The following is a 23,084-nucleotide window of genomic DNA, read 5'->3' on the forward strand; positions in this document are numbered from 1 at the left end:
GTGGCCAAAATGAGACGGCTCACTGAGTGGAATAAATGTCGATCTATAAAAACAAAGGCAGACATTTGATGTTGAAAAAAACATAGCTGCAGAAGACAATACAGACACACCGTTTGTTTTCAAACTGGCACATCCCTAAACACGGAAAATAAAGGATTGTACACGAAACGAATGGTCAAGAAAAGAATTGGCGCCAATTCGGCGACACTGAAAAACATCTTGCAAAACTATTTTTGCTGGTGAAACAAACACAAGACACTTTGACATCGTAACATGTCTCAATTACAATTACAGATTGACTCAACGGTCAAAGAAAATAATGAAACAAATCTCGTCGCATTGCGAGGGAAGCAGGAAATGACGAAATATTAATAAATAGATGGGACTCATTGAGATTCAATTCACAAATACACAAAAATAACGACGAAATGATATGAATTCAAAAACATAAACATATTAAGTTTATTTTTCACTCCGTTACATCGACATGAAAAAAGTCTGCCTGTATGATTTGACGTTTGATTTTTGGGGCTTTCGAGAGGCTTGGTTGGCAGTCTTCATGGCGGCGATGATTTTTGACTGGGCGGGGCTTCGGAGAGTGGGCGGGGGCGGGGCAGGGGCAGGGGAGGGGCCTGGGTCTGAAGTTCGTCGGAGAGAAAAAAAGGGGGGAGGGTGGCGAGTCTGAAAGCATCTGCGTGTCCTAGTTGTTGTTTTGGGGGGGCCCAAAAAAGACGAAAGAGAAGATTTCGCCAAAAGTGAAGACTGAAGAAAACTTTTTTGCTGCTCCTTGTTTTCGTTTCTTGCTGTTTTTTTTTTTTGGGGGGGGTGGGGGGGTGGAACTCACGCGTTGGCTCGACATTGTGCGTGCGCGCGCGTGCGTGGGCGCGCGTATGTGCGGGATGCCCCCGGCGGCGGTTGCGATCCCGGTCCCGGTCTGGTTCAGGTGGATAAACCTCTGACAGCGTGACCAGGACCAGAACGCAGAAGGGCCCTTTGCGGATCCCGATCCCGATCCTGATCCTGATCCGGGCGTAACCGAACCATGTCACGTCCAACCTACGAGCTGCTGTTGGCGGTTTTCATTTTCCGGCTGCTGCTGCCGCTGAGCCTCACTGCAGGTGGGTCTTATTTTGTCATCAAAATTGTTTGAAATTTTAAAATGTTCATGTCATGAAAGTGTCACGTCCATTTCAACACTTCGATTGCTTATTGATTGACATTATCATGACACACTCATCAATAATCTTGTTGCTCTCTTCACCTGACATTTGAGACAACATTAATAAATCCGACTAAAACATAATCCACTTTGCATTTTTGTTTTGGTGTTAATGTCACAAGCACGCGCTTGTGCTTCATTTGAAATAGTGTGTCAATGGAACAAAAAAACATTTTGTGTTTTGACGCTCAATAATTGCAAGGTGAAGGTTGGGGGGCTACATACGTTAATCCCGATCGATTTGATATCGGATTCGAGAACGAATGAGTCGCTGTTTCCCTCCACGTTGGCTGCGTTTTGCGTCACTTTGTGAGTCCATTTTCAAAGCGTCATTGTTGCGATGTGAAACTTCAAAAATATGAAGAAAAAGTTGACAATTCGAACTTGACCGTTGCCGTGTAGCGCTACGTTGCATGTAGCATTTATGCTAGCCTAATTCAGGAAAAACTGGCCGGCGGTGATTAGGGTTGCAACTGATCACAATTGTAATATTTGATTAATTTGTCAATTATTTCTTGGACGCATCTATGAGTCCGATTCCAAAACATTTTTAAATCATTTTTAGCTTTTGATGAAAAACAGGTTTTTATTTTAAATTGACAATGTGAAAAAAGCCCAAACAAACTGAAAGATGATTCAGTTGCTAGTTGGTCTTTAAAATCCATCAGCAAATGTAAAAATAAAAAAAACAAAAGGACATAGCAGATGTTTGAAAATTTCTTCTTTGAAATAAAAGATAATCAGAAATATATTTCCTGTTGAGAGTCTGAAATTGGAGCTTTTGGACAATTCTCAAAGTCGGGAATTTGCTCGCGGGAGCTCAATTGTGATTTTTTTTTTATTGCCAGTATGTCACACATATCCGATGTTCTTTCATTCTGCGTGAACAGGATAATTCAACGTTTTTTAAAAAAATACGATTGTCTGCAGCACAAACGCTCGTCCGGACACATCCGACAGTTTTCGTCACCAAAAGTTCCACACGGCTACGACGATGGCGCCTCTCGTCGCGTCGTCGTCTTATTTCCCAAAGATATTTGAACCTCCTCCGGCCTCGTTTGGTCGTCTGTCGAACTGAAATGAGCCCAGTCGCTACGCACTACTGCGTGGGACTAGATTTGCTTCTGCACACTTCATATGTTTTTTTTTGTTGTTTTTGTGCGTCCACGTTTGGTTCACATACAAGTCACATTTCTTTTTGAAATGTGAGTTTAGGTTTTACAGAAAAAGATCGGATTTCACCCCAAAAGTATTTTGGGCAGACTATTGCATATCAAAAGAGTTGTCGATTAATTTCATTGTCAATGAATCGGCAAATTGTGGCACCTTCATGTGTGACTGACAGGTTCCGCCGCCTCGCTCAAAAAGTCGATTTGGATTTACGTGCACACAAAGGCGCTTGATGTCATGTCGTAGATGTTAGCATGTCTCATGTTGGCAAATAAATCAGAGATGAATAAAGCAGCTGACGTGTGTGTGTGTGGGGGGGGGGGTGAGCTGAAGTTTGTTCTTCGGGAAGTGTTCGAACTTTCTGTGGCTGCGTCACATTCCAAACCGAGGGGGAGGTGTGTGCACGTGCACGTGCGTGTGTGGCGAGCAGTGAGTCAACACACACATAACCAGATGTTGTTACCTGGGAAAGTGTGTGTGTGTGTGTTGAAGCATAACAAGGCCTCGGTGTTTTCTTCTGAAAAATTTCTCCCCGTTTCCGCCACTTCCTGTGTGTCCTTTGCAAATAAACGATGTTTGATGTCACGCGTGTGCGTGTGCTGACTTGTGGACGTGTTGACAGGCGCTTTGCTGCGTTTTAACGGCTTCTCGCTGGTGTACGTCCTCCTGCTGCTCCTGCTGCCCCTGCTGCCCCAACCTGGCGCCACCTCCCTCAACACAGGTACCTCCGCCTCCCTCACGTCACCCCCTCCAGGGGGCGGAGTCATACGGCATTTCGCTCCACAAATGTGTAGTCAGAGTCACAAGAGTGCTGGACATGCTTCATGCATTCATGGCCCAAATTGCTTATTTAAAATGTTGCTCTTGTTAAAAAATGGATTTAATTTACTTGGACAAAACGGCGTACGTTCATTTTCAATTTTAAAGTTTAGAACTAAAAAAGTCGTGCTAAATAATAGAATCCAAATGAGAATAAGTCTTTGTTGTGAAACCAACTTTTGTGGGCTGACATATCGTGTTGATTGATACGACGAGGAACGGGCTGGACCCTTTGATCACTTTTCACAGTCCGATTTGGCTGCCAGTGGCATGGAAAAGCATTTTTTTTATTTATTTGCATAGTTCCTCCACTTAAATGTTTAAGATTGTCAAACTAATCTGACAAATTTAGCCTACGCAAACCAAAATGCAGTTTAGAAAGATTTGCAGAGATGGGCGTTCCGTCCCACGGAACGGTCCGCCCATTCGTCCCGAACGGACGGCCATTTTGTAGACGCAAGGACGGAGGACGAGAAGTTTTCTAAAAGGGACGGACCAAGCAAGGACAGTCAGTTTTGCGTCCGTCCCTGAAATCGTCCCTAACTGGCTCAAGTACCAAAAACAGCCAGCCTGTCCTGCGTGTGTAATACACTACTTTTGTTCGAATGTTAAATGTCACGACACACCGCCCACCAACATTCTTGAGGCATGAATTTTGAAAAATAAACTTATTATATGAGCTGCTTTTGTGCTGCTTCTCACCAAGACGTTAAAATATAAAGAAACAATGAAGCCATTTTTGTTTGATCGATGGCCAGTCTTATCTGCAACAGCAAACCACGGCCTTGCACTCTAGCGATTTGATTTATTAGGGGTAAAAAAAAGCTGTCAAGGACCGCCAGGGTGGACTTGGCAACTTGACTTTTTGACTCTGCAACTTCACAACTTGTTTTTTTTGATGAGCCAATGAGAAACACCTGGACAAGACACAAAGGAGGAACTACCAGCACGAGTGGACACAATAAACTTAACGACACAGACAAAGAAACACAAGAAAAATCAGAAACGATATGAAAACAGATCATGACACGGGCACGTTAATAATCAAATCAGACACTGATAGTGGCATAAAAATAATACTAATGTAATGTAATAAGGTCACTGCTGATCAAGATGAAGGACTATGGGCTCTCTTTACCCACACAAAGAAAGTTTTTATATATATTTATATATACACAAACAAACAAACGCTCGTGTGCACGTACACGCACGCACACACGCACGCACCCACATGCCTGATGTGCCGACAGTTGCGAAAGTTGCTCAGGACTGTTTTGGACAATATCAGGCTGAAATTTGTTGGGAGTGCAGAAAGATGGATTCGTATAATTTTTGAACCAATAACGTGACACTTGTGAAATCACCGACATGCGCTTCAAACTTGCTGTGATTGGTCTCCTAGGCGACAGCAATCGCTGCGTGACGGCAGTTTGTGTGTCCAGTTTCGTCTTCCTGCTGCTGCAGACTTTCTTCCAGATCACCACCGTCACCCTTGCCCCTGAGTCCAACTGTAAGACACGCCCACCCCGTCTGCTGTCTGCTTATTTGCAAACTCTCACTCTGACTTTGAGTCTGCCTGCCTGTCTGTCTGTCTGCAGGCACATCCTGGCAAAAGGCGCTGAGTCAGCTGGGCTTAGTGAGGTGAAAAAGAATGAAATTCATGTCACAAGTGCGATTGTCGTGTCGACGCTCGTGCCTCACAAGTGTTGGGCGGTGCTGCATTTGTGTTGCCAATCAGTTTGACAGGAAGTGATGCGGCGTCCGCCGCGCGACACGTCCTTCCAGATGTCGGCGTGCTTGTGATTGGCCTGCTGTCGTGGAGACTGAGCCTGAGATTGAGCCCTGAAGCACACGCGCAGGTCGCAACACGCACGCACACATATGCACACGCACGCACACGTGCGCGTCCAAATGAAGCAGGTGTAACCTTGTAAGTCGTCTCCTCTGCTTTTTTAATGAGATTTGTTGTGTATTATTGCGTAATTCTGTCAGCCATTTATAATTGTAACCTTGTTATGTGACAGACAGACGTGCACGCACACACGCACACTAATGATCAGGTTTCTGCTTCAATGCGATTGTGTGCCAGCTGGAGTCGGTTTTCCTGAGTGCAGTTGTGGTCGTCGTCACTCATCATCCTCGTTTCTTCCTGGCCATTTCATACGAGAAGCTTTGACATGACATCGGCGATGTGTGGCAAATGTGTGACGCAAAGTTCAAGCGTGCATTGAGGAGGCCCTTTTGCGCTTTGCAGGTCTTCGGCCAAGACGACGAGGGAACCACCAGGAGCAGAATTGCAGCTGAACTGGAAGAACTGGTCAACAAGACCAGTATGATGCTGGCAAACGTGATGACCGCCGGAAGCAAAGTTCTGCTCACACTTTTCCTTGGACTCACAGGTAACCCGGAGAAGCAAACAAACCTCGTTGTCTTCTTCACACAAGCAAAACGCATCCGAGGCAATTGACCAAAAAGTTGCCATTCTTAATTCTTCTTCCCCTGCGACGAGTGTCGTCCGCCCAACGTTTTGCCCCGACTCACCCGGGACAGGCTTGGGCAGCCCGTGACCAGGAAAAGAATGAATGGACGCTTGCCAGAGCTAGTGTCGACACATTTCAACAATTCAAATCATTCAACGGCATTTCAGCGCAGTGTCACCTTTCACGGCCGCCGAGCGCTCGGAAATGAGAATTCTAATGAGTGCGGGCCTCTCTGTCCCTTGCAGGCGTGGTTCTGCCGTCGCTCTCCTCCCTCCCCTACCTGCTTTTGGTTCAAGTGGTGTGCACTTGGTGGGCTTGGAGCGGTCACGTGCCCCCGCTGCTCTTCAGGGGTCTCTCGCTGATGTCACTCTTGTATTCCGCCGCCCACTTCCTGCTCGTCTACGGCTACCAGCTTCCGTCGCTACAGGAGGCGTGGCCTCCCAACCGGACCTCCGCCAGGTAACGCACGCGCGTGCACACACACAAGGGCGGAGCTGAGAGCTCGCATGAAACATGCCTGAAGGCGTGATGCGTGTGACTCGTGTTGAGTCAATCAGGAATCAAGTCATCAAGTCAAACATTCAACACACTAACGCCCGTCGTTCCCGGAGCTCGCTTTATTTTGTGTTGCTGCGTTTTTGCTGGCTTCAAGAAACACCACAACGAAATCAAGGGGAAATGTGGTCGTCATTAACAGTTACTTGTGATGACCAAGTTGAGGGAAAAATGATGGACTTTGACCTCCTCGTTAGTGTGCAGCGATCACACCTTGGAGACATCTTGCGGCGAGTGGACCGACATCAATCATGAGCAGACGATGCCAGCAGAGGATTCTTAAACTTCTTCAAGAAGGGAAATCATCAGGCAATGTTGCAAAAGATGTCAGGTGTCTTAAGTGCGCAAACAACATGGCAAGGTCGACTGGAAGCCATCAAAGCGTCAAGACGGAAAACTTGAAAAACTGAAAACGCGCAGCAGAACACTTGCAAAGAAACTGGAGGCAAACGAAATGTCCGTAATCAGATTCACATCCAGAAAAGAACGGAAGCCTTCGTGAACACCTGAACAGGAAATAAAAAAGGCAAAAAAGTCATTTTCACTTGTGTGCATTGGGCAAGGTGCGGAAGCTGTAACTTTGCTTTTTTGCTTTGGGGTCATTCCACTGACGTGCACATACTCACTGAGGAGATGGTTGTCATGACGACAGCTTCAACAAGTTGACGCCACTGTCGTCCCATCCAGTGAAAGGACGTTTGGGGATGATGACGACGACGATGCAGCGAGCCACAGAGCAAACACCGAAAATATTTCTTGAACGACACACAGGATCAATGTCAAGGCCTGCAAACAGTCTGTATCTCAATAATTATCTAATAATAATAATCTCATTTATGTGACCCCATATGGAAAGCGCTTTGTTAGAGCTCCAGCTGTTGTGAAATAAAGTTGGATTTTATTGTATAAACGGGTAACTTTGGGTCAGGTTTCGGTTTTAGGCCAAATGCAGGAAAGCGAGGCATATGCAACTTCAATGAGAATTTCGTGTGAAAAAAACAGAGCCAACAAGAAGTGGAAAAATCAAAAATACAAAAGTACCTTCTCTGCCTCTTCTTCTTGCTCTTAATAATGTTGCATCAATTTCAGCCGAGCTCAATGCTGCCCGACTTCTCACCTTCAAGCGCTAACGACAAACTGACGGCTGGCCGCTAACATGATGATGACTGATGGATTGCTTGATGATGCCGCAGCTTGTTCGGCCTGGTGCCTCTGGTGACGGTGGACTGCACTGCCCCCTGGAGGATGCAGGTGAACCCACAGCTCAGCTGGTTTCACTTTGCCAGCCCGCTGACGCTTGTGACGCTCTACCACGTCGTCGCCGGCCTGCGGAGGAATCAGGTGATCGCGCACAAACTGGCCGAGTCATGTCTGCAAAGAAGGGAAGCACACGAAAGGCAGACAGAGATAGTCAGCTGCTATTGGCTGATAGACATCACGTGATTGTCAAAGTTCTTGTTCTTCAGCTGCTGCAGCGCGCAGACAAAGTGGACACCAGCAGCTGTGACATCAGCGGTGACGTTATCGACACCACTGATGAGGTCATCAGCAGCGACGACGTCATCGGCAGCGATGAGGTCATCATTGCTGATGTCAAAAGTGTCATCTCGGCAGAGAGGCGACGAGAGCTGTGGACAACAGCTCATGACCGGCGCAACCTCAGAGATGTACGACATTAGTGTCAATGAAATCTTGTGCCCCTCCAAAAATGATTAGATTTCACATATTATCCCATCGCTGGCTCATCAGCTCCACTTCTTCCTATCTTTATTAGATTTGTGGCTCCCCCTTCATACTTGCCTGTCGGGACCCGGCCTTGATTGCTTTGATCCCAATTGAGACGGCGTAACCCGTCTTCAATGGTGTCTGTGGTCATTTCAGCTTCTGGATTATTCTGCCTTGGAGAGCCCCTCGGAGTCTTTTGCCCCGCCTACACAGAGCACGGCCCTGGAGTTCGACACGCCGCACGACTCCTTCAGCCAATCAGGTGAACACAAGCAGCGGCGAGTCAGTGTGGTGGAAGTTCCGTAATGGAGAAATCATTTTTCCCATGCCAAGTCTTGCGTTCAAGGCATCAAAATAACGACATTCAAAACGGTTTGCCAAAGAGCCCCAGTTGCAGATTCCCAGGATGTCATTTTTATAGACATTTGTCTTATGAATGAATAAATAAAACCAACACCAAAACGAAACTAAAAGAAAGCATTTGTGAAAGCAACAAAAGAAGAAAGTTGCTCCAAAAATGAATTGAAATGAACTGAACTGCAACTATTTTTAGCCTGAGGGCAGCACGGCTGACAAGCGGTTAGCGCAGTGCTTTTCAATTATTTTCTGTCACTGTCAAGTTTTTACAAATTATCCCCACTATTTGAGAAACACTGGTTTAGCGCATCTGGCTCACAGTTCTGTGATCACGTTGGAATCTTTGTGTACATTTCTCCAGTTCCAATGAAAAACGCTACGATTTGCAGAATGAGAGCAAATATAGATTTAGAATATTACTTGCATGATATGTATGGAAACGGTGAACAATAATAGTCAGAACTTACAGCGTATGAAACTGTTGACATGCAACATGTTGCGCAATAAAAGTTTGACTTGAATACAATCGAAGAATGAATCAAGCAAGCGGTGAACTCTTCCGAATCTCTTTCCTTGCGTGCGTCAGACACGTTGGAGACGTGCACGTTGGAAGGCGACACGGCTGGATGGGGCAGCGAGGGTGCCGAAGCGCAAGGAGGATCCGGCGTGGCTTCCGTAGCATCCGGCTTCCTTCTGAAACAGAGTTACATCGGCGCGCTGATGGCCATGATGGCCTGGTCCATCACGTATGTGTCGTGGCTGACGTGCGTGCTGCTGCTGTGGTCGTGCGCTCTATGGATGATGCGCGAGCGGCGGCGCTACACGCTGGCGTCCTCGCCATGGTTGGTCGCCTACGCCAATCTGCTGCTCGTCCTGCAGTACATCTTTAGCTTCGCCGTCGTCCAGCAGGTCCCGGGACTCTTCCCCAAAAAGGACGATCCTTGCCGGGAGCTCGCATCGAAGGTACGAGGACCGCCACACGGGTACTTACGGATGCTGTTTTAGACCAAGGGTCACCAACATGAGGCACCAGATAGACCATGTGGAAAAAAAAGAAATATCACCAGTTGTTGGCTTTTCTAGGAATGTTGTAGATGTGAATTTTTGTTCTTTGAGTTGTTGTGGCGCAATTTGTGATCTGATGAGTTGATTTGCGGTGTTTTTTTTATTTCTTTGCAGCTTGTGTGTCTGCTGACCTTTTGGCTGCTGCTGCGTCAGGCTCGTACAGAGAAGACACACGGACAAAAAGACAGTCGGACAAAATTCCAGCTGTCCACCATCACCATCCACGTCAAAGGTAAAGCATCGGTGGCGGCCGCTACGTCCTCGTTTCTGATTGCCGCTCTTGGTTTCCAGACGAGAAGAAGATGGAAGAGATTTCCTATGAGGAGGTTCTTTTGATGAAAGGCGGAGTTCAGATGGATGCGCTGCTTGCAGTGGTGACCAGGATGTTCGTCAAATATTGGATCTACGTCTGTGGCACAATGTTCTTTTTCGTCAGTTTTGAAGGCAAAATGGTCCTGTACAAAGTCATCTACATGGTGATGTTCCTGTGCTGCGTGGCCCTCTACCAGGTAGACCTAACCCTAACCCCACGCCACGACGCCGTTTGCTTTCTTTTTGCGATTTCGAGTCTTCTTCTGTTTCTGCAGTTGAACTATGAAAGGTGGCGAGCCTTGTTGCGAAGCTTCTGGGTAGCTGTGGTGGTTTACTCCATGTTGGTCCTCTTTCTGGTCTACACCTTCCAGTTCCCCTCATCCCTCCACACCTGGACCTACTACACTGGACTCAGCACGCACAGGTTTTTTGCCCTGGGCGCTCCAACACCGCCACTTGGTTCTTTGTTGGACACGTCTGTCAGTTCTCATGTCTTCTGTCTCTCCAGGTTAGAGGATCTGGGTTTGGAGAAGTTCTCAGTCCCGGTCCTCTTCACAAGGATCTTCATCCCCACAGCTTTTCTGCTGGTGCGGATCGACAGATGTGACTGGACACAGTGTGAATGCTAACACGGATGCTTTTCATGTTGCAGGTGTGTATAGTTCAACTGCACTACTTCCACGAGCCCTTCCTCCAGCTGACCGACCTCAAAACTGTAGTGGACACGCACAACAGCACCATCACAAGGTAGAATGCAAACAGACAATCAGAGGTCAGACACCGTTTTGCTACGACTGTGTATCAAAACCTGAGCGTGACCCACCAGTGACAAGAATGCCCGTCGCAAATCTTAGCCGGCCTGCGTGCCGTCTTACGTCGCTTGTTGCAAGTTGCCTGTGGCAACTTCCATTGAGTTGTTTTACATGTCGCAGACTGTGTGCTGCCTGTATCACGTGTGTTTCCATGTTCAGGTTGGTCCACTCTGAGGGCAGCCTTGTGGACATGTCAGTGGGAGGTGGTTCTCTGCAGGAAAAAGGAGGAGGAGCTTCGGAAGAAGAGGAGCAGCCCGAGGAGAAGTGGCGACAAGAAGAAGAAAAAGAGGAGGAGAATGGAAAGGAGTACACATTGGAGGAGGAGAGTCTGTCAGAGCACACGGCAGGTAAAACGGAACAAAACAAAAAACAGAAACAACAAGTGGACTGTCAGCTGGTATGTCCGCAGCGTTGGTGTCATGGAGATTGGTGGTGGACCGTCTCTCCGTTTTGTTCCTGCGCCTTCTCCTGTCTCTGCAGCGGCTGCAGCGCCTCCTCTGGTGGCTCTTGGAACTTCACATTGTGAAAATCGTCTCCTCCTACATGATGTGGATCGCGGTGAAGGAGGTCTGCCAAGTGCGTCGCCGTCGATTGTCCCGCCATCTGTACGTGTGTCTCACGGCTTCCACTCTTTTCTTTGCAGGTGTGTGTGTTCAACTTGCTGTTTGTGGCGTGCGTGGGTGTGGCTCTGCCCTGCAGGGCCTGGCGCCCCCTGTTGGCTGGAGTGTGCACCGTGTGGACGTGCGTGGTGGCCGTTTGTAAGATGTTGTACCAGCTCAACATCGTCCAGCCCAACACGTCCAATTGCACCATGGTAACTCGTCCGTCCATCTCGCTGGCTGTCTCACTGTGTCAGTTGATGTGACTCCAAATCGGACCGCAAGGGGGCAGACTGAGTCTCGCTCCACTCGACCTTGACCGCCACCTTTGTGCTCGGTCCGTCAGGCTGGCGTTTAATTAAAATTCTTGCAATCTTGTTATGCGCGTGGCCTCCTCTTTTTCTGCCGACAGCTTTAGCTTAGTTGAAGCCAAAGCTTGAAATCTTTAAGGGGACTTTTTATTGTTTTTTTTTGCATAAAGTGTTCATTCAAGCAGGAGCACCGTTTAGAGATCAAAGAGCTATTATACAAAATGATTTCTACACATAAATTTTTTTTTCCTTGTCTTTAGCCAAGTAACGCCACTAGCAACGTGTCTACCTCAGTTTTGTACGCTGCTCCGATTGACCCTGCCCAGTGGGTGGGGCTTCGCAAACACGAGGGAAAACTGCTGGACTACTTGAGGGTGAGACCGCTTGATAAGGCCCGTGCATCTTTTTGGCGCTCCACCTGCTGCTTGATCTTGATTTGAACTTGCTTTCACAGTACAACCTGATGATGCTCGCACTCTTAGCCTTCGAGGTGACCGTTTCCAGACATCAGGAACTCTACCGTCTGCGCCGCAACAAAGTCCCGCCTCCGACCAGAACTTTGTTCCATGACATCGGCAGGCATCACCTGGATCAAAGTGTGCTGAGCTGCGCCAAATACTTTCTCAATTACTTCTTTTATAAGTTCGGCTTGGAGGTGAGTGACTGTCGACACAAACCGGAGCACCTTGAAATGTGTGCTAACAGTTGTCTGCATGTCAGACCTGCTTCCTTTTGGCAGTCAACGTGATTGGTCAGAGGATGGATCTGTTCGCCGTCGTTCACGCCTTTGCGCTCATCAGCATCCTGTCGAGGCGCAGCAGGAAACGAATGAGCGTGGTGTGGCCAAAGTACTGTTACTTCCTGTCAGCACTCTTGTGCCTCCAGTATCTGTTGTGTATTGGATTCCCACCGGCTGCCTGCAAAGGTAAAAATAATGTCGACAATCATTCAAATAAATATCTGGCCGCACAGCGCACGGCACGTCTGCCTCAAAGTTCCCGATTGTTCGGTTGGGTTGCATCACTCACTCATGAAAATGTCAAAGTGCTGTCGAAATGTATGCCCTCGCTACCATCTCAGATTATCCATGGCGGCCGCCGGCATCCAACATGGACTCCAATGTGGTGAAATGGCTTTTCCTACCGGATCACTTGACTCCCCCAAACGCTCTCTTCCTTCTCTGTAAGAAAGATCCTCTTTCTCCTCCTCCTCGTTGAGGCAAAATTATGAGGAGGAAAGAACATTTGGTGTGTGTGTGTGTTTGGTTGCACGGTCCAGACGACTTCCTGCTCCTGCTGGGTGCCTCGTTGCAGCTTCAGGTGTTCGAGGACGAGCGTGATGCCGTCGTCCAGATGCTGGCGGGAGACAACAGCGAGCTGGACGTAGAAGACAGACACGCCATCAGGAGGCTGCGGCTCAGCACTGTCCCTGACTTCCGGCTGTGCAGGTGAGCAGCACACACTGCACGTCTGTGCTTAGCTGTCTGTCTGATCTTTGGGCCCCCTGTGCGTAGGTCTTACCTGGATATGATGAAGGTCATCATTTTTAGCTACATGTTCTGGTTCGTCCTCACAATCACCTTCATCACCGGAACCACCAGGTGAGTGAATGAAAGGACTCATTTGTGCACGATTAGCCAAACACCAAAGCAGACGCGGAGCGCTGATGGAAAACCTCAAAGTCGAAATCCTAACACTGCTGGAATGAAAAAAAAAAACATCAGGTGAGGGGAAAATTGGGGAAGGAGCAGAGCAAAGGAGGGTTGCCAGCAAAACTTGCAGTTCGAGTAACGGAACATTACGGGAAAACATCGAAAGCCAGGAGCTAAGAGGAGTTCAGGTGATGTTTGTTCGCAGGATCAGCATCTTCTGCATGGGCTACCTGGTGGCGTGTTTTTATTTCCTGTTGGTGGGTGGCGACCTGCTGCTTAAACCCGTTGGCTCCATCTTGGTTTATTGGGACTGTCTGATCGGCTACAACGTCTTTGTCATCACCATGAAGAACATCCTGTCCGTACGTCTGTGTTCAATCTCACAGTCTTTTTGGATCAAGGGGGGAAATATATATCATCCAGGTGCCTCCATGGATGTGTGCGATCGCTGACAAAGCGCTTACTCTGCTTTTTTTTTTTTTTTTTTAACTGCTGCAGATCTTGGCGTGTGGCTTCATCAAGTCGCTGGTCGTCAACCACTGCTGGCTGGTTCAGCTCTTCAGCCTGGCCTGCACCATCCGAGGATACGCCAAGCGTAAGTATGCGGTCCGTCCGTCACCCCGCTCGCCGCATTTGTTCACTCGTCGCCGGTGTCGTCTCAGCAGCGGCGCAGCAGAGCAGTAAACAATGCGAACTGCCCAGTGACGAAGCGGGAATCATCTGGGACGGCGTGTGCTTCTGCTTCCTGTTACTGCAACGGAGGGTCTTCAGGAGTCACTACTTCCTCTATGTGGTGCTGGACCTGCAAAACACACAACTGCTGGCCTCCAGGTAAAAGACGGACGTGCGCTCACACGCGCATGCATGTAAGCACATGACACGCTTCATTTGGGTTGTAGAGGAGCGGAGCTTTTTGAGGCGTCCACCGTGAAAGCGGTGCGAGCGAGGCTGGAGGTTGAGAAGGTGTCCATGGACCTGCTGAAGAGACAGTAAGACTCGTTTCCACGGTAACAATCCCACCCTTCAACGCGAGGTCCGTTTCCCCCCAAAAATGGCCACATCTTCAAGGATTGCTTTTGTTCGGTTTCTTTATTTTCCTCGACTAGCTTCGACATCCAACTGTTGTCTTCTTCAGGAGCCTTTTAAGTTTAACCTCGTTGTCTTGAGGGTGGAGACGATGAACTCGTTCACCACCTGACGAAGACGACTAAAAAACGAGTCGAGGCAAATAAAGAAAGTTCAAGAACAAAAGCGATTACTGAACTGCGCCACATCGTGAAGTGAAAAGTGGTGATGCAAATGGCAAAGCTGAAGTCTAAACGTGTGCGGCAATCTTGTCAGTTGAACGTGAGTTTGCGTTTCAGGATGGAGAGGATTAAATGTCGCCAGCAGAAGTTCCGCAGAGGAAAAGAGAAAATTCTCAATTTGAGCCAAAAGAGCTCCCGTGGTGACGGTGTGTAAAGCCAAATGTGTCGCAGCGATAATTGAAAGGACCCACTTCAGGTTGGCTGGATATTTTTTTTTCCCTTCAGTTCAGGAAAAGACCAAGGACAACGCGCAAGGCGATTGGTGGAGGCCGTGGGTGAACCATGCGTCCAGTGAGTCACGTGCGCCTGACGCGCCCACTGCGGCGTACTGGCTACGTGTAACCAACGCTTTGCGTCTGCAGTGGTAAGGAGTGGAGACTACTTCCTGTTTGAGAGCGACAGCCAGGAAGACGAAGAGGACGAGAAGGAGGAGGAGGGTCCGGACAAATCTGCCTTTCAGGTGGCTCACCTCACCTCCTGCTCTTCTTCATCCTCCTTCTTTGATTTCATTTCCTCTTCTCTTGTCTTTGGTGCTTTCCTCGGCTGAGTTTGGTTCTCTCATAATGGTGTGACATCATCTCTCCCTTCTTCATGTCTGCGGTGCAGTTTGTGTACCACGCCTGGATAACGGACTCCAGAACTGCCCTGCGAGCTCGTCACAGCCAGAAGAAAATGAAGAAGCAGAAGCCCGAGCAAAGGACGGCATCTTGTGAGCAAAGCAGAGGAGCTGAGACGTCAGGTCATTTGATTCACACAAAGTAAAGAAGCGGAAAAGTTGAGGAATAAAAATGTGGCTCGTCCTTCTAGTGGGTGCCGCAACGGAAGTGACGGAGGACTCGGAGGAGGATGCGCAGAAGGACGAGGACGAAGGGCCGGGTAGGACCACTTAGGCCATCAATGTTGTGGGGAAAAAAATGACTTAAACGCCCGGGCGTTCGGAAACCGTTTGTGGAAAAGCACCAATTGTGACGTGCTAATGTTGGATCTGCCCCCCCGATGAGGTTTTTATTTGGTCATGTTCCCCATTTAAGATACGGTCCTGCGTCGGGCCTCCAACATCCTTCGCTTCTGCTGGGTTTTGTTGTCGGCTCTGCTGGACTCGCTGACCGCGTGGCTGGGTGGCTTGTGTCGCGAACACGTGGATATCTCGGCCGTCCTGCGCATCGAGCGCTGTATGCTGACCCAGCAGGCCAAGCAGGTACAGGTCAAGGGCGGCGACCAAGACGGCGGACCACCTGCTTATGTTTTCCTCTTGTGCTCTCAGGGTCAAGTGCCGTCCAGAGAGGCCATCCACGTGTTCTACCAGGAGCAAATGATGCGGAGTTCCAGAGAATTGGGAATGGACTTGAGTGTTCCTGACCAAGACGGCCAGACAGCAGATACGGATCAACACGAGGGACCAAGAGCTGGAAGTGGACCCGTCTTCGCTACTAGAGATGAAACAGAAGCTGACGCCTCTGTGGCACTTAGGAGAGAAGAGTGCCCAGAGTGTTTTATGGCTACAACCAGCGAACGACACCGAGCCAAACTGACCAGGATGAAGAGAGTCACGTCGTCCTCCTCTTCATCCTCAGATGAGGAGGACCACAGGTTGGTCCCCTCACAGTACAAACAGGAACTTCATCTCATGTCACATAGAGCAATATTTCACAACCCACAATGGGCCAAGTCACCATTTTACATATTTTGAAAAAATCTCACGTCACCCCATCAAACCAAAATGTCTCAAAAAGTTGATGTACAAAGTGAAGTCAGGATTCATTTCATTGCATTGCGAAATTAATCAAGAAGGCGGCAGCGCAAGTGGTATGTGCGTGCGTCACGCACACACATTACACGACAGCAACGCCAAGCTAGTTTGTTTCGCAGCAGCAGCAACGAGCTAAAAGAGGTCTCCAGAGGAACTTGCTGGTGAAAGCGCTTCTTTGGTGCATTTTGCGCAACCATGGCGTCACCGTGTGTTGTTTGAACAGTGCTGGACAATCCAACCAACACGTTTCCAAACATCCCGCTTCCAGGGCTGCCTCCCCCTCCTCACAGGGTCTGGACATCCAAGAAGAGCAAAGAGAGCCAGACCATTCCAAAAAGAGAATTCAAGGGGTGGGGGCAGGATTAAGAAGGGAATTCTTCCCGTGCGGATGCACCTCCACTTCCTGTACGTTGGCATCTCGTCCTGAGGATCTGACAGCGAGTGAGCTTCTGAAGAACAGGTGAGGCCGATTTGAGTGGCTCTGCGTCTACCTGACCTGAGGCTGCTTTAAAAGCGGATTCTCTTTTGTGCAGGACTTTCCACAATGTGGAACTGGCGGCTTCTGATGATTTCTATAGCAAGCAACCCCAGCTACTCCAGCTATGCTACGCCTTTTACAACATCCTCGCTGCCAGGTAGCATCCACAAGTTCTCTCGACAACCAAATGATAGGAAACGTGAAATTTGACTTATCCAGCAACCATGTTGGACCTTCGGAGTCAGATTTAGAACTGGTGTTTAACTGATGTCCGCTGGCTTGTACCAGATCAGAGACGGTGTGCTACCTGGTCATTGTCTTGAACCACGTGGTGTCTGCCAGCTGTCTCACCTTGGTACTTCCTGTTCTGGTGTTTCTGTGGGCAACTCTGTCTGTACCCCGACCCAGTAAGACCTTCTGGATGACAGCGATCATCTATACTGAGGTTCGCAACACTTGTAAATCTGCACATTAAAAACACAACATAGCTCACTCAATGTTGCTTAGATTTGAAGTTGATTCTGGAATGTGTGCTCTTTTGATTCATTCATTTATTGTGCCAGGCGCTTGTCCTGTAAATGATCTTTGATGCTTCAACCAGTGAACTTCCCCATTGTGGGTTCAATGAAGTCTTCTCTTCTTCTACACTTGTGTCCCAGTCACCTGATAGGCATGTGCTAACACTCACGACTGTCTCCTTCAGGTCACCATCGTGATCAAGTATTTTTTCCAGTTTGGGTTCTTTCCCTTCAACCAGAAACTAGAGGTGGACCGCTCAAAACCCTTCCACCCGCCCAACATTCTAGGGGTGGAGAAGAAGGAAGGCTACGTTCTGTATGACCTGCTGCAACTGCTTGCTCTGTTTTACCACAGAGCTATACTGAAGGTAAACACGCACACTGACACTGTGGCTGCCATGCCGCTGCAAAAAAATGAAACCATCAAATACACAAACTCCCAGATTTTGGTTTCTTTTGGATCTCACCTAGTGCCACGGACTTTGGGACCAGAGCATCTCCACCGATCCTAAACTTAGCCATGATGACCAGACGGAATTTAGTCAAGGTTCCAGCCCCGCCGACATCGTGCACTGGCGTGGCGAGAGGCAGGCCCGCTCGAGCTGTACCCAGCTGCGCGCGCCTGCAGGTAAAACGGAGTGCACTTTAACAAAACTAAACATGACGACAAAGCACACAAAACATTTGCCTCTGGGGCCCCGTTACGCGGTCAGAATCAGATCAGCACACGATGATACTCCAGGACACGGAAGGATGGAATGTACACGTTTTATGTTGGCCTTGTTTTTTTTTTTGTTGTTTTTTTTTTTATGTGATCAGGCAGTTTGAGTTCCATAGAACAGCTGAACAAGTTGGACCTACTGCTGGAGAAACTTAGGGAACTTTCCATCCGGACCAAGCAATACTGTGTTCGCAAGTACGCGTAAGCTCAGCTGTAAGCAGGTTGACTGTGACGGCCTCAATTCTGATGGCACTGACTTCGCCGCCCACCAAACTCTTTCAGGTGCAAGTCTCTTTACAGTCCAGTCTGTCAGTTCTTCCAAGCTCTCGTCCAACCAGAGTACAGCGCCGTGACGGACGTTTACGTCCTCATGTTCCTGGCAGACACAATTGACTTCATCATCATCGTCTTCGGCTTCTGGGCCTTTGGGGTAGACTTTTGCATCATGTCACAAAGTTTCAGCTTCAACTGCATTTTGTAAAAATAAATAAATCAATTTTTTGTACTGACTTCTCAGAAACACTCCGCAGCTGCAGACATCACTTCCTCCCTTTCAGAGGACCAAGTTCCCGAAGCATTCTTGGTCATGGTTCTGATCCAGTTTGGTACGTCTTCCTGCCGGAATGATTCAACGTCTTTGCGTCTAACTGTCTCACGATACACCTGTTCGTTTGCAGGGACCATGGTGATAGACCGAGCTCTGTATTTAAGGAAGACCGTATTGGGAAAGTTGGTCTTTCAGGTGATTTTGGTTTTGGGAATCCACTTCTGGATGTTCTTTATCTTGCCGACTGTCACTGAGAGGTGAATAATCAGCTGTGCCGTTTCCTCGAGCCCAATGAGAAAATCCAACGTAAAGTGTTTTTACACCTAAAACCCGTCTGTCTATGTCTGTTCAGACGCTTCAATCACAACTTGGTGGCTCAGCTGTGGTATTTCGTCAAATGCATTTACTTCGGCTTGTCAGCCTATCAGATTCGCTCGGGTTATCCGACGCGTGTTCTAGGAAACTTTTTGACCAAGAGCTACAACTACCTCAACCTGTTCCTGTTCCAGGGGTAGGTCACCACAGCAGTCCGTCACTTTATTGCACAATTGTTCACCGATTGTTTGCCACCTGCAGTTTCCGTCTGGTTCCTTTCCTGACTGAGCTGCGGGCGGTGATGGACTGGGTGTGGACCGACACCACCTTGTCTCTCTCCTCCTGGATCTGCGTGGAGGATGTCTATGCCCACTGCTTTGTCTTGAAGTGCTGGAGAGAGTCTGAGAAGGTCCAGATTCAGTTCAAAAACATAACAGTGAGACTCCACCACCCCTAAAGTCCTTTTGCATTCTGGCCTTCAGCGATACCCTCAGCCTCGTGGTCAGAAGAAGAAACGAGTGGTCAAGTACGGGATGGGAGGGTTGATCGTCCTGCTCCTGATCTGCATCGTCTGGTTTCCTCTGCTCTTCATGTCCCTGATCAAGTCTGTGGCTGGTGTTGTCAACCAGCCATTGGACATCTCTCTGACCATCACTCTTGGAGGATTCCAGGTAACCCCATTTTGGCTTGAAGGCTTGGAATGAGGCCTAATGCTTTATTGATAGTCTTGAACTTTGTCAGCCAATTTTCACAATGAGCGCACAGCAGAATCAGCTAAAAGAACTGACGGAGGAGGACTTCAAGGCTTTCATCACTTCCAACAGTTACACGCCAGTAAAAGCTCCTCTGAACTCACATTCTTGTTGTTGTTTGTCAAGTGCCGCTTGAGCCATTCCAGCATTGCTCACCCCCCTCTCCCCCTCAGAGTGCTTTGCAGTTTCTGGAAGCATATAGTCATGAGGATGTGACTGTGGCGGAGCTGCAGGGAAGCAGTAACTCTTTGTGGACCATCAGTCCACCAAGCAGGCGGTACTTGAGCCAGGTGCTCAACCTGGACCACTTTCCCCTGACTTTGTCCTGGACAGTTCAGAGGTCACATTTACTCCTTTGATGAACAATAAATGCCCTCAGAAAGAACCTAACTCCTCCACATCTTTTTTCTCCCTAAAACCAGGAACTTAAGTCTTGGGGCAAAGGCGGAGCTTGCGTCAGGGAAACATGTGTCCTACTTGAATGATCAGACTCGTTTGGAACTGATCCAGCTGCTGAATGGGACCAGAACACTTCCTGTGTGAGTGAGGGCTTTTGGCAGGGAAATACTTATCTTTTTTTTTTTTTTAACAAACTGTTGAGTTTGCCATGTAAAGCTCAGCCAGCAGCAAGCAAAACTTTGGTGTGAGCTAACTGGATGTTTGTTTGTTTGTTTCAGCATGATTGACGGAGTGTTGCCGTCTTTCTTACGAGCTCCCAGTGACTCCAACGCCAAACCCATTGAGCAGCTCTATGCAGGTTTCATGTTTTAATCTTCATCACAATAATGTCATAAATATTTTTCTTTTCGACAACTACCACAGTGTAAACTCAAATATAATGCACGTGTGAGCGCTCAAAGAAGCTTTATTTTTTGATATATCCGCGAAATAGCACGACTGCAAAGGAGGAGTGTTTACTGTGGTTCTCTCCTTCAATCAGACGGCTGCTACAAGGACATTTTGTTGTCCCTGGAGCGAACAGCCAATGAGAGTCAAGAGATCCAGGAGTGGTGGATTGTCGACCAACCAGCTTCCAGCCTTGTACATTTGGGAGGCAGAGCTTCAACAGACAACAGAAGAGAGGCGGGGCTTCAGATCTTTGTGTTCAGCGATAAAGTCAGCCCACCGAGTCTCGGGTTCCTGGCTGGTTACGGGTACTTTGATTGGTTGCCATAGTAACCATTTCCAGCAGCAGGGCCAGTATGTTCTTACTTTCTGCTTGTGTCCCGCAGCATTATGGGATTGTACGCCTCCGTGGTGCTGGTCATAGGGAAATTCGTACGGGAATTTTTCAGTGGAATCAGTCACTCCATCATGTTTGAGGAGCTTCCCTGTGTCGACCGCATCCTCAAGCTGTGCACCGACATCTTCCTGGTATGTCATACTTTCTGCTACATGGTTGCCAATTGGAGTGCTTGCAGAGGTCTTGGGCTTTGTGTAGCGTGAGTGTGCCTTGAAAGACTGTGTAGTTTCGACTTCCCGGGATTGACTAGGAATCCGGAAGACGATATCAATCTATTGTGCCATTCTCCTATCGTTTCTATCATCACTTGTGCTTTTTTTGGTGACTATTTACTTTGCCATCACACAGGCAGCTTCATTCAATGGACAAAAGCTTTCACTTAGTTTGCTCCACACAGATGCCATCAGGTGGCAGATTGAACTACAAACTAATCGTAATCGCGATACATACTGTAGTCATCTTACCTGACAAACTCACGATGCAAAATTTAATGTAACAGTCAATAAAAATGAAGAAATAATGAAGTGGGTTGGACGCACGTAACAAACCTGTAATTATTCATAACTATTTACAAAAAAAGGGCACCTCAAGGCATGCTGGTTATTCCAACTCCTTCAAATGACACAACTCCATTTGTTTTTTGTTTTTTTAAATCAATGTTAAGGGAACATTGTTCAACCATTATCTAAATTGGAATGTCCATGTAAAATTGACATTAATTTAAAACTTTAAAATAGCGTGTTCAAAATGATTTACTTTACTTTCCCAAACATATGAAAAACTTAAAACAGAAAACACGTTTAATATTAAAAATTTATTAGAAGAGATAAAGATACTTTCAGTAAACGGTTTGTTGATTTTGGCCGTACATTTATAATTAGTCAATATTTCATCAAATATGCTATTTAGTTTTAATAATCTGAAATCTTTTAGTTTGTCAATCACATAACCATAACATAGAAATTGACTCAATCTAATGTGACTGACTTTAGAATAACACTCATTATTATTCTTTAAAAGTAAGAACAACAATCTATCCAAATTCATCAAAAATAACGTTGTACTTGCATGTGTTGGGATGTCTATTTTACTAATGATTCAAAATAGTTATTTGTTCACATAACCCAATAAGAAATATTTTTCACAAACTTCCTGAAAAAGCAGGCGGAAGGGCGGAGAAACTCGCAGTTTTTACATCCGCCTCCAGCAACCTCCCGCGACCCGGTGTTCTGAAATTCCTTTCGACCCATCGAGGCGTCCTACCAATGCCTAGTGCGCATGCGCCGACAGTGATTTCGTGGGGAGTATGGAGCTTTCTGTCCTACCTGCCGTTTGTTCGATTAAAAGTGGGGAGTACTTAATATTTTTATTTTCAATGAGTCTTATTTGAATTTTCCATTGCCTCAAAATACACTAACAGGTATTGAACACATTACTCACGCAGTACGTATGCCACACTCGTTTGATATCGCTAGTAAAAGTTGTTTGTAAACATATCTATGCATATACATATATAAATTAAACTGTCAGGACGTCCTACCTGCTTGTGTCTATGTGTACACTAAAATATAGATTTTTTTAATTTTACCTATATGCATGTAAACAAAACAATCTGAAAGCACGCGATAGTACGTTGCTGACAAATTAGCCTCTGCCCTTAGACACAACCCCTCTAACACAACCACAACGTACAAACTTACATCTTTCATATATGTGTGCAGGGTATATTTGTGGCCCGAGTTTATGCTCATCAGAAGGATTGGCTGCATGCATTTCCACCAAAAAAAGCGCTTCTGTTCATGAATGTACATCATTTCCGGCAGATACCTCACGTCTCAAGCCTGATTGGCTCTTTGTATTCCAGGTGCGAGAGACGGGAGAGCTGGAGCTGGAGGAGGAGCTTTATGCCAAACTCATCTTCTTATACCGATCGCCTGAGACATTAATCAAGTGGACCAGACGCTGACAGACTGCTGTGCAAGTCAGCGAGACATTCGCCCGTGTGTGACGTTAGCCGCTCTTAATTGAACGTGGCGTCGGGTTCAATGTCTTGCAATGTTCGCTGGCTCGTCCCGCTTTCCCTCCCAACCAGACGAAATCTCTCCAGATGACAAAAAGTTCTCAGGGGCATGACTGAGTGGGAGAGTGGTCGTCTCCCAACCCAGAGGCGAGGGTTCCATCCCCCGCCCTTGTGACCAGTGTCCTTGAGCAAGACACAAGGCCCCCAGTTGCTCCCGGTGTAGCGCCATCAGGAGGTAATTGATAAGTGTGAAGCGCTTTGTAGGTGGGAAAGACCATATACCATTCTGTACTTCCCTCTGAAAAAAGTTGTAAAACTGGGTAACTGGAAACTAAAAGAATATGAATTGTTCTGGAAA

The 23,084-nt window shown here is 47.5% G+C and overlaps 1 protein-coding gene across 1 annotated transcript; it reads left to right on the forward strand.

The window, feature by feature from the left end:
• Positions 1–822: 822 nt before the first annotated feature.
• On the forward strand, positions 823–23,077 carry LOC148318737 (piezo-type mechanosensitive ion channel component 2-like). Its single transcript, XM_088282892.1, has 55 exons — positions 823–1,118; positions 3,012–3,110; positions 4,611–4,718; positions 4,807–4,849; positions 4,947–5,067; positions 5,463–5,607; positions 5,934–6,147; positions 7,437–7,584; positions 7,710–7,910; positions 8,125–8,230; positions 8,912–9,288; positions 9,505–9,622; positions 9,682–9,899; positions 9,978–10,126; positions 10,211–10,289; positions 10,355–10,449; positions 10,674–10,861; positions 10,924–11,081; positions 11,158–11,328; positions 11,685–11,798; positions 11,879–12,079; positions 12,145–12,349; positions 12,505–12,606; positions 12,703–12,871; positions 12,938–13,024; positions 13,281–13,437; positions 13,574–13,670; positions 13,741–13,906; positions 13,975–14,064; positions 14,440–14,528; positions 14,608–14,673; positions 14,745–14,842; positions 14,989–15,121; positions 15,190–15,258; positions 15,414–15,580; positions 15,647–15,972; positions 16,401–16,592; positions 16,666–16,767; positions 16,899–17,055; positions 17,314–17,496; positions 17,600–17,756; positions 17,948–18,044; positions 18,132–18,279; positions 18,367–18,454; positions 18,527–18,653; positions 18,749–18,907; positions 18,973–19,120; positions 19,194–19,382; positions 19,453–19,545; positions 19,637–19,803; positions 19,886–20,002; positions 20,141–20,220; positions 20,404–20,617; positions 20,696–20,837; positions 22,571–23,077. The coding sequence occupies exons 1-55, from the start codon at positions 1,043–1,045 to the stop codon at positions 22,670–22,672; spliced, it is 7,812 nt and encodes a 2,603-aa protein (XP_088139018.1). The 5' UTR covers positions 823–1,042; the 3' UTR covers positions 22,673–23,077.
• The last annotated feature ends 7 nt before the right edge of the window (positions 23,078–23,084 follow it).

The sequence above is a fragment of the Idiotropiscis lumnitzeri genome, chromosome 19, assembly GCF_059441095.1.
Source record: "Idiotropiscis lumnitzeri isolate Australia: NSW breed Sydney's pygmy pipehorse chromosome 19, RoL_Ilum_1.0, whole genome shotgun sequence".
In the NCBI taxonomy this organism is placed as follows: domain Eukaryota; kingdom Metazoa; phylum Chordata; class Actinopteri; order Syngnathiformes; family Syngnathidae; genus Idiotropiscis; species Idiotropiscis lumnitzeri.

Excerpts from the sequence above, each read along its gene's own strand:
- LOC148318737 (XM_088282892.1), top strand. The coding sequence starts at position 1,043 with ATGTCACGTCCAACCTACGAGCTGCTGTTGGCGGTTTTCATTTTCCGG. Across the intron at positions 12,607-12,702 it reads AAACGCTCTCTTCCTTCTCT|ACGACTTCCTGCTCCTGCTG; the intron begins GTAAGAAAGATC and ends TGCACGGTCCAG. Across the intron at positions 12,872-12,937 it reads CCTGACTTCCGGCTGTGCAG|GTCTTACCTGGATATGATGA; the intron begins GTGAGCAGCACA and ends CCCTGTGCGTAG.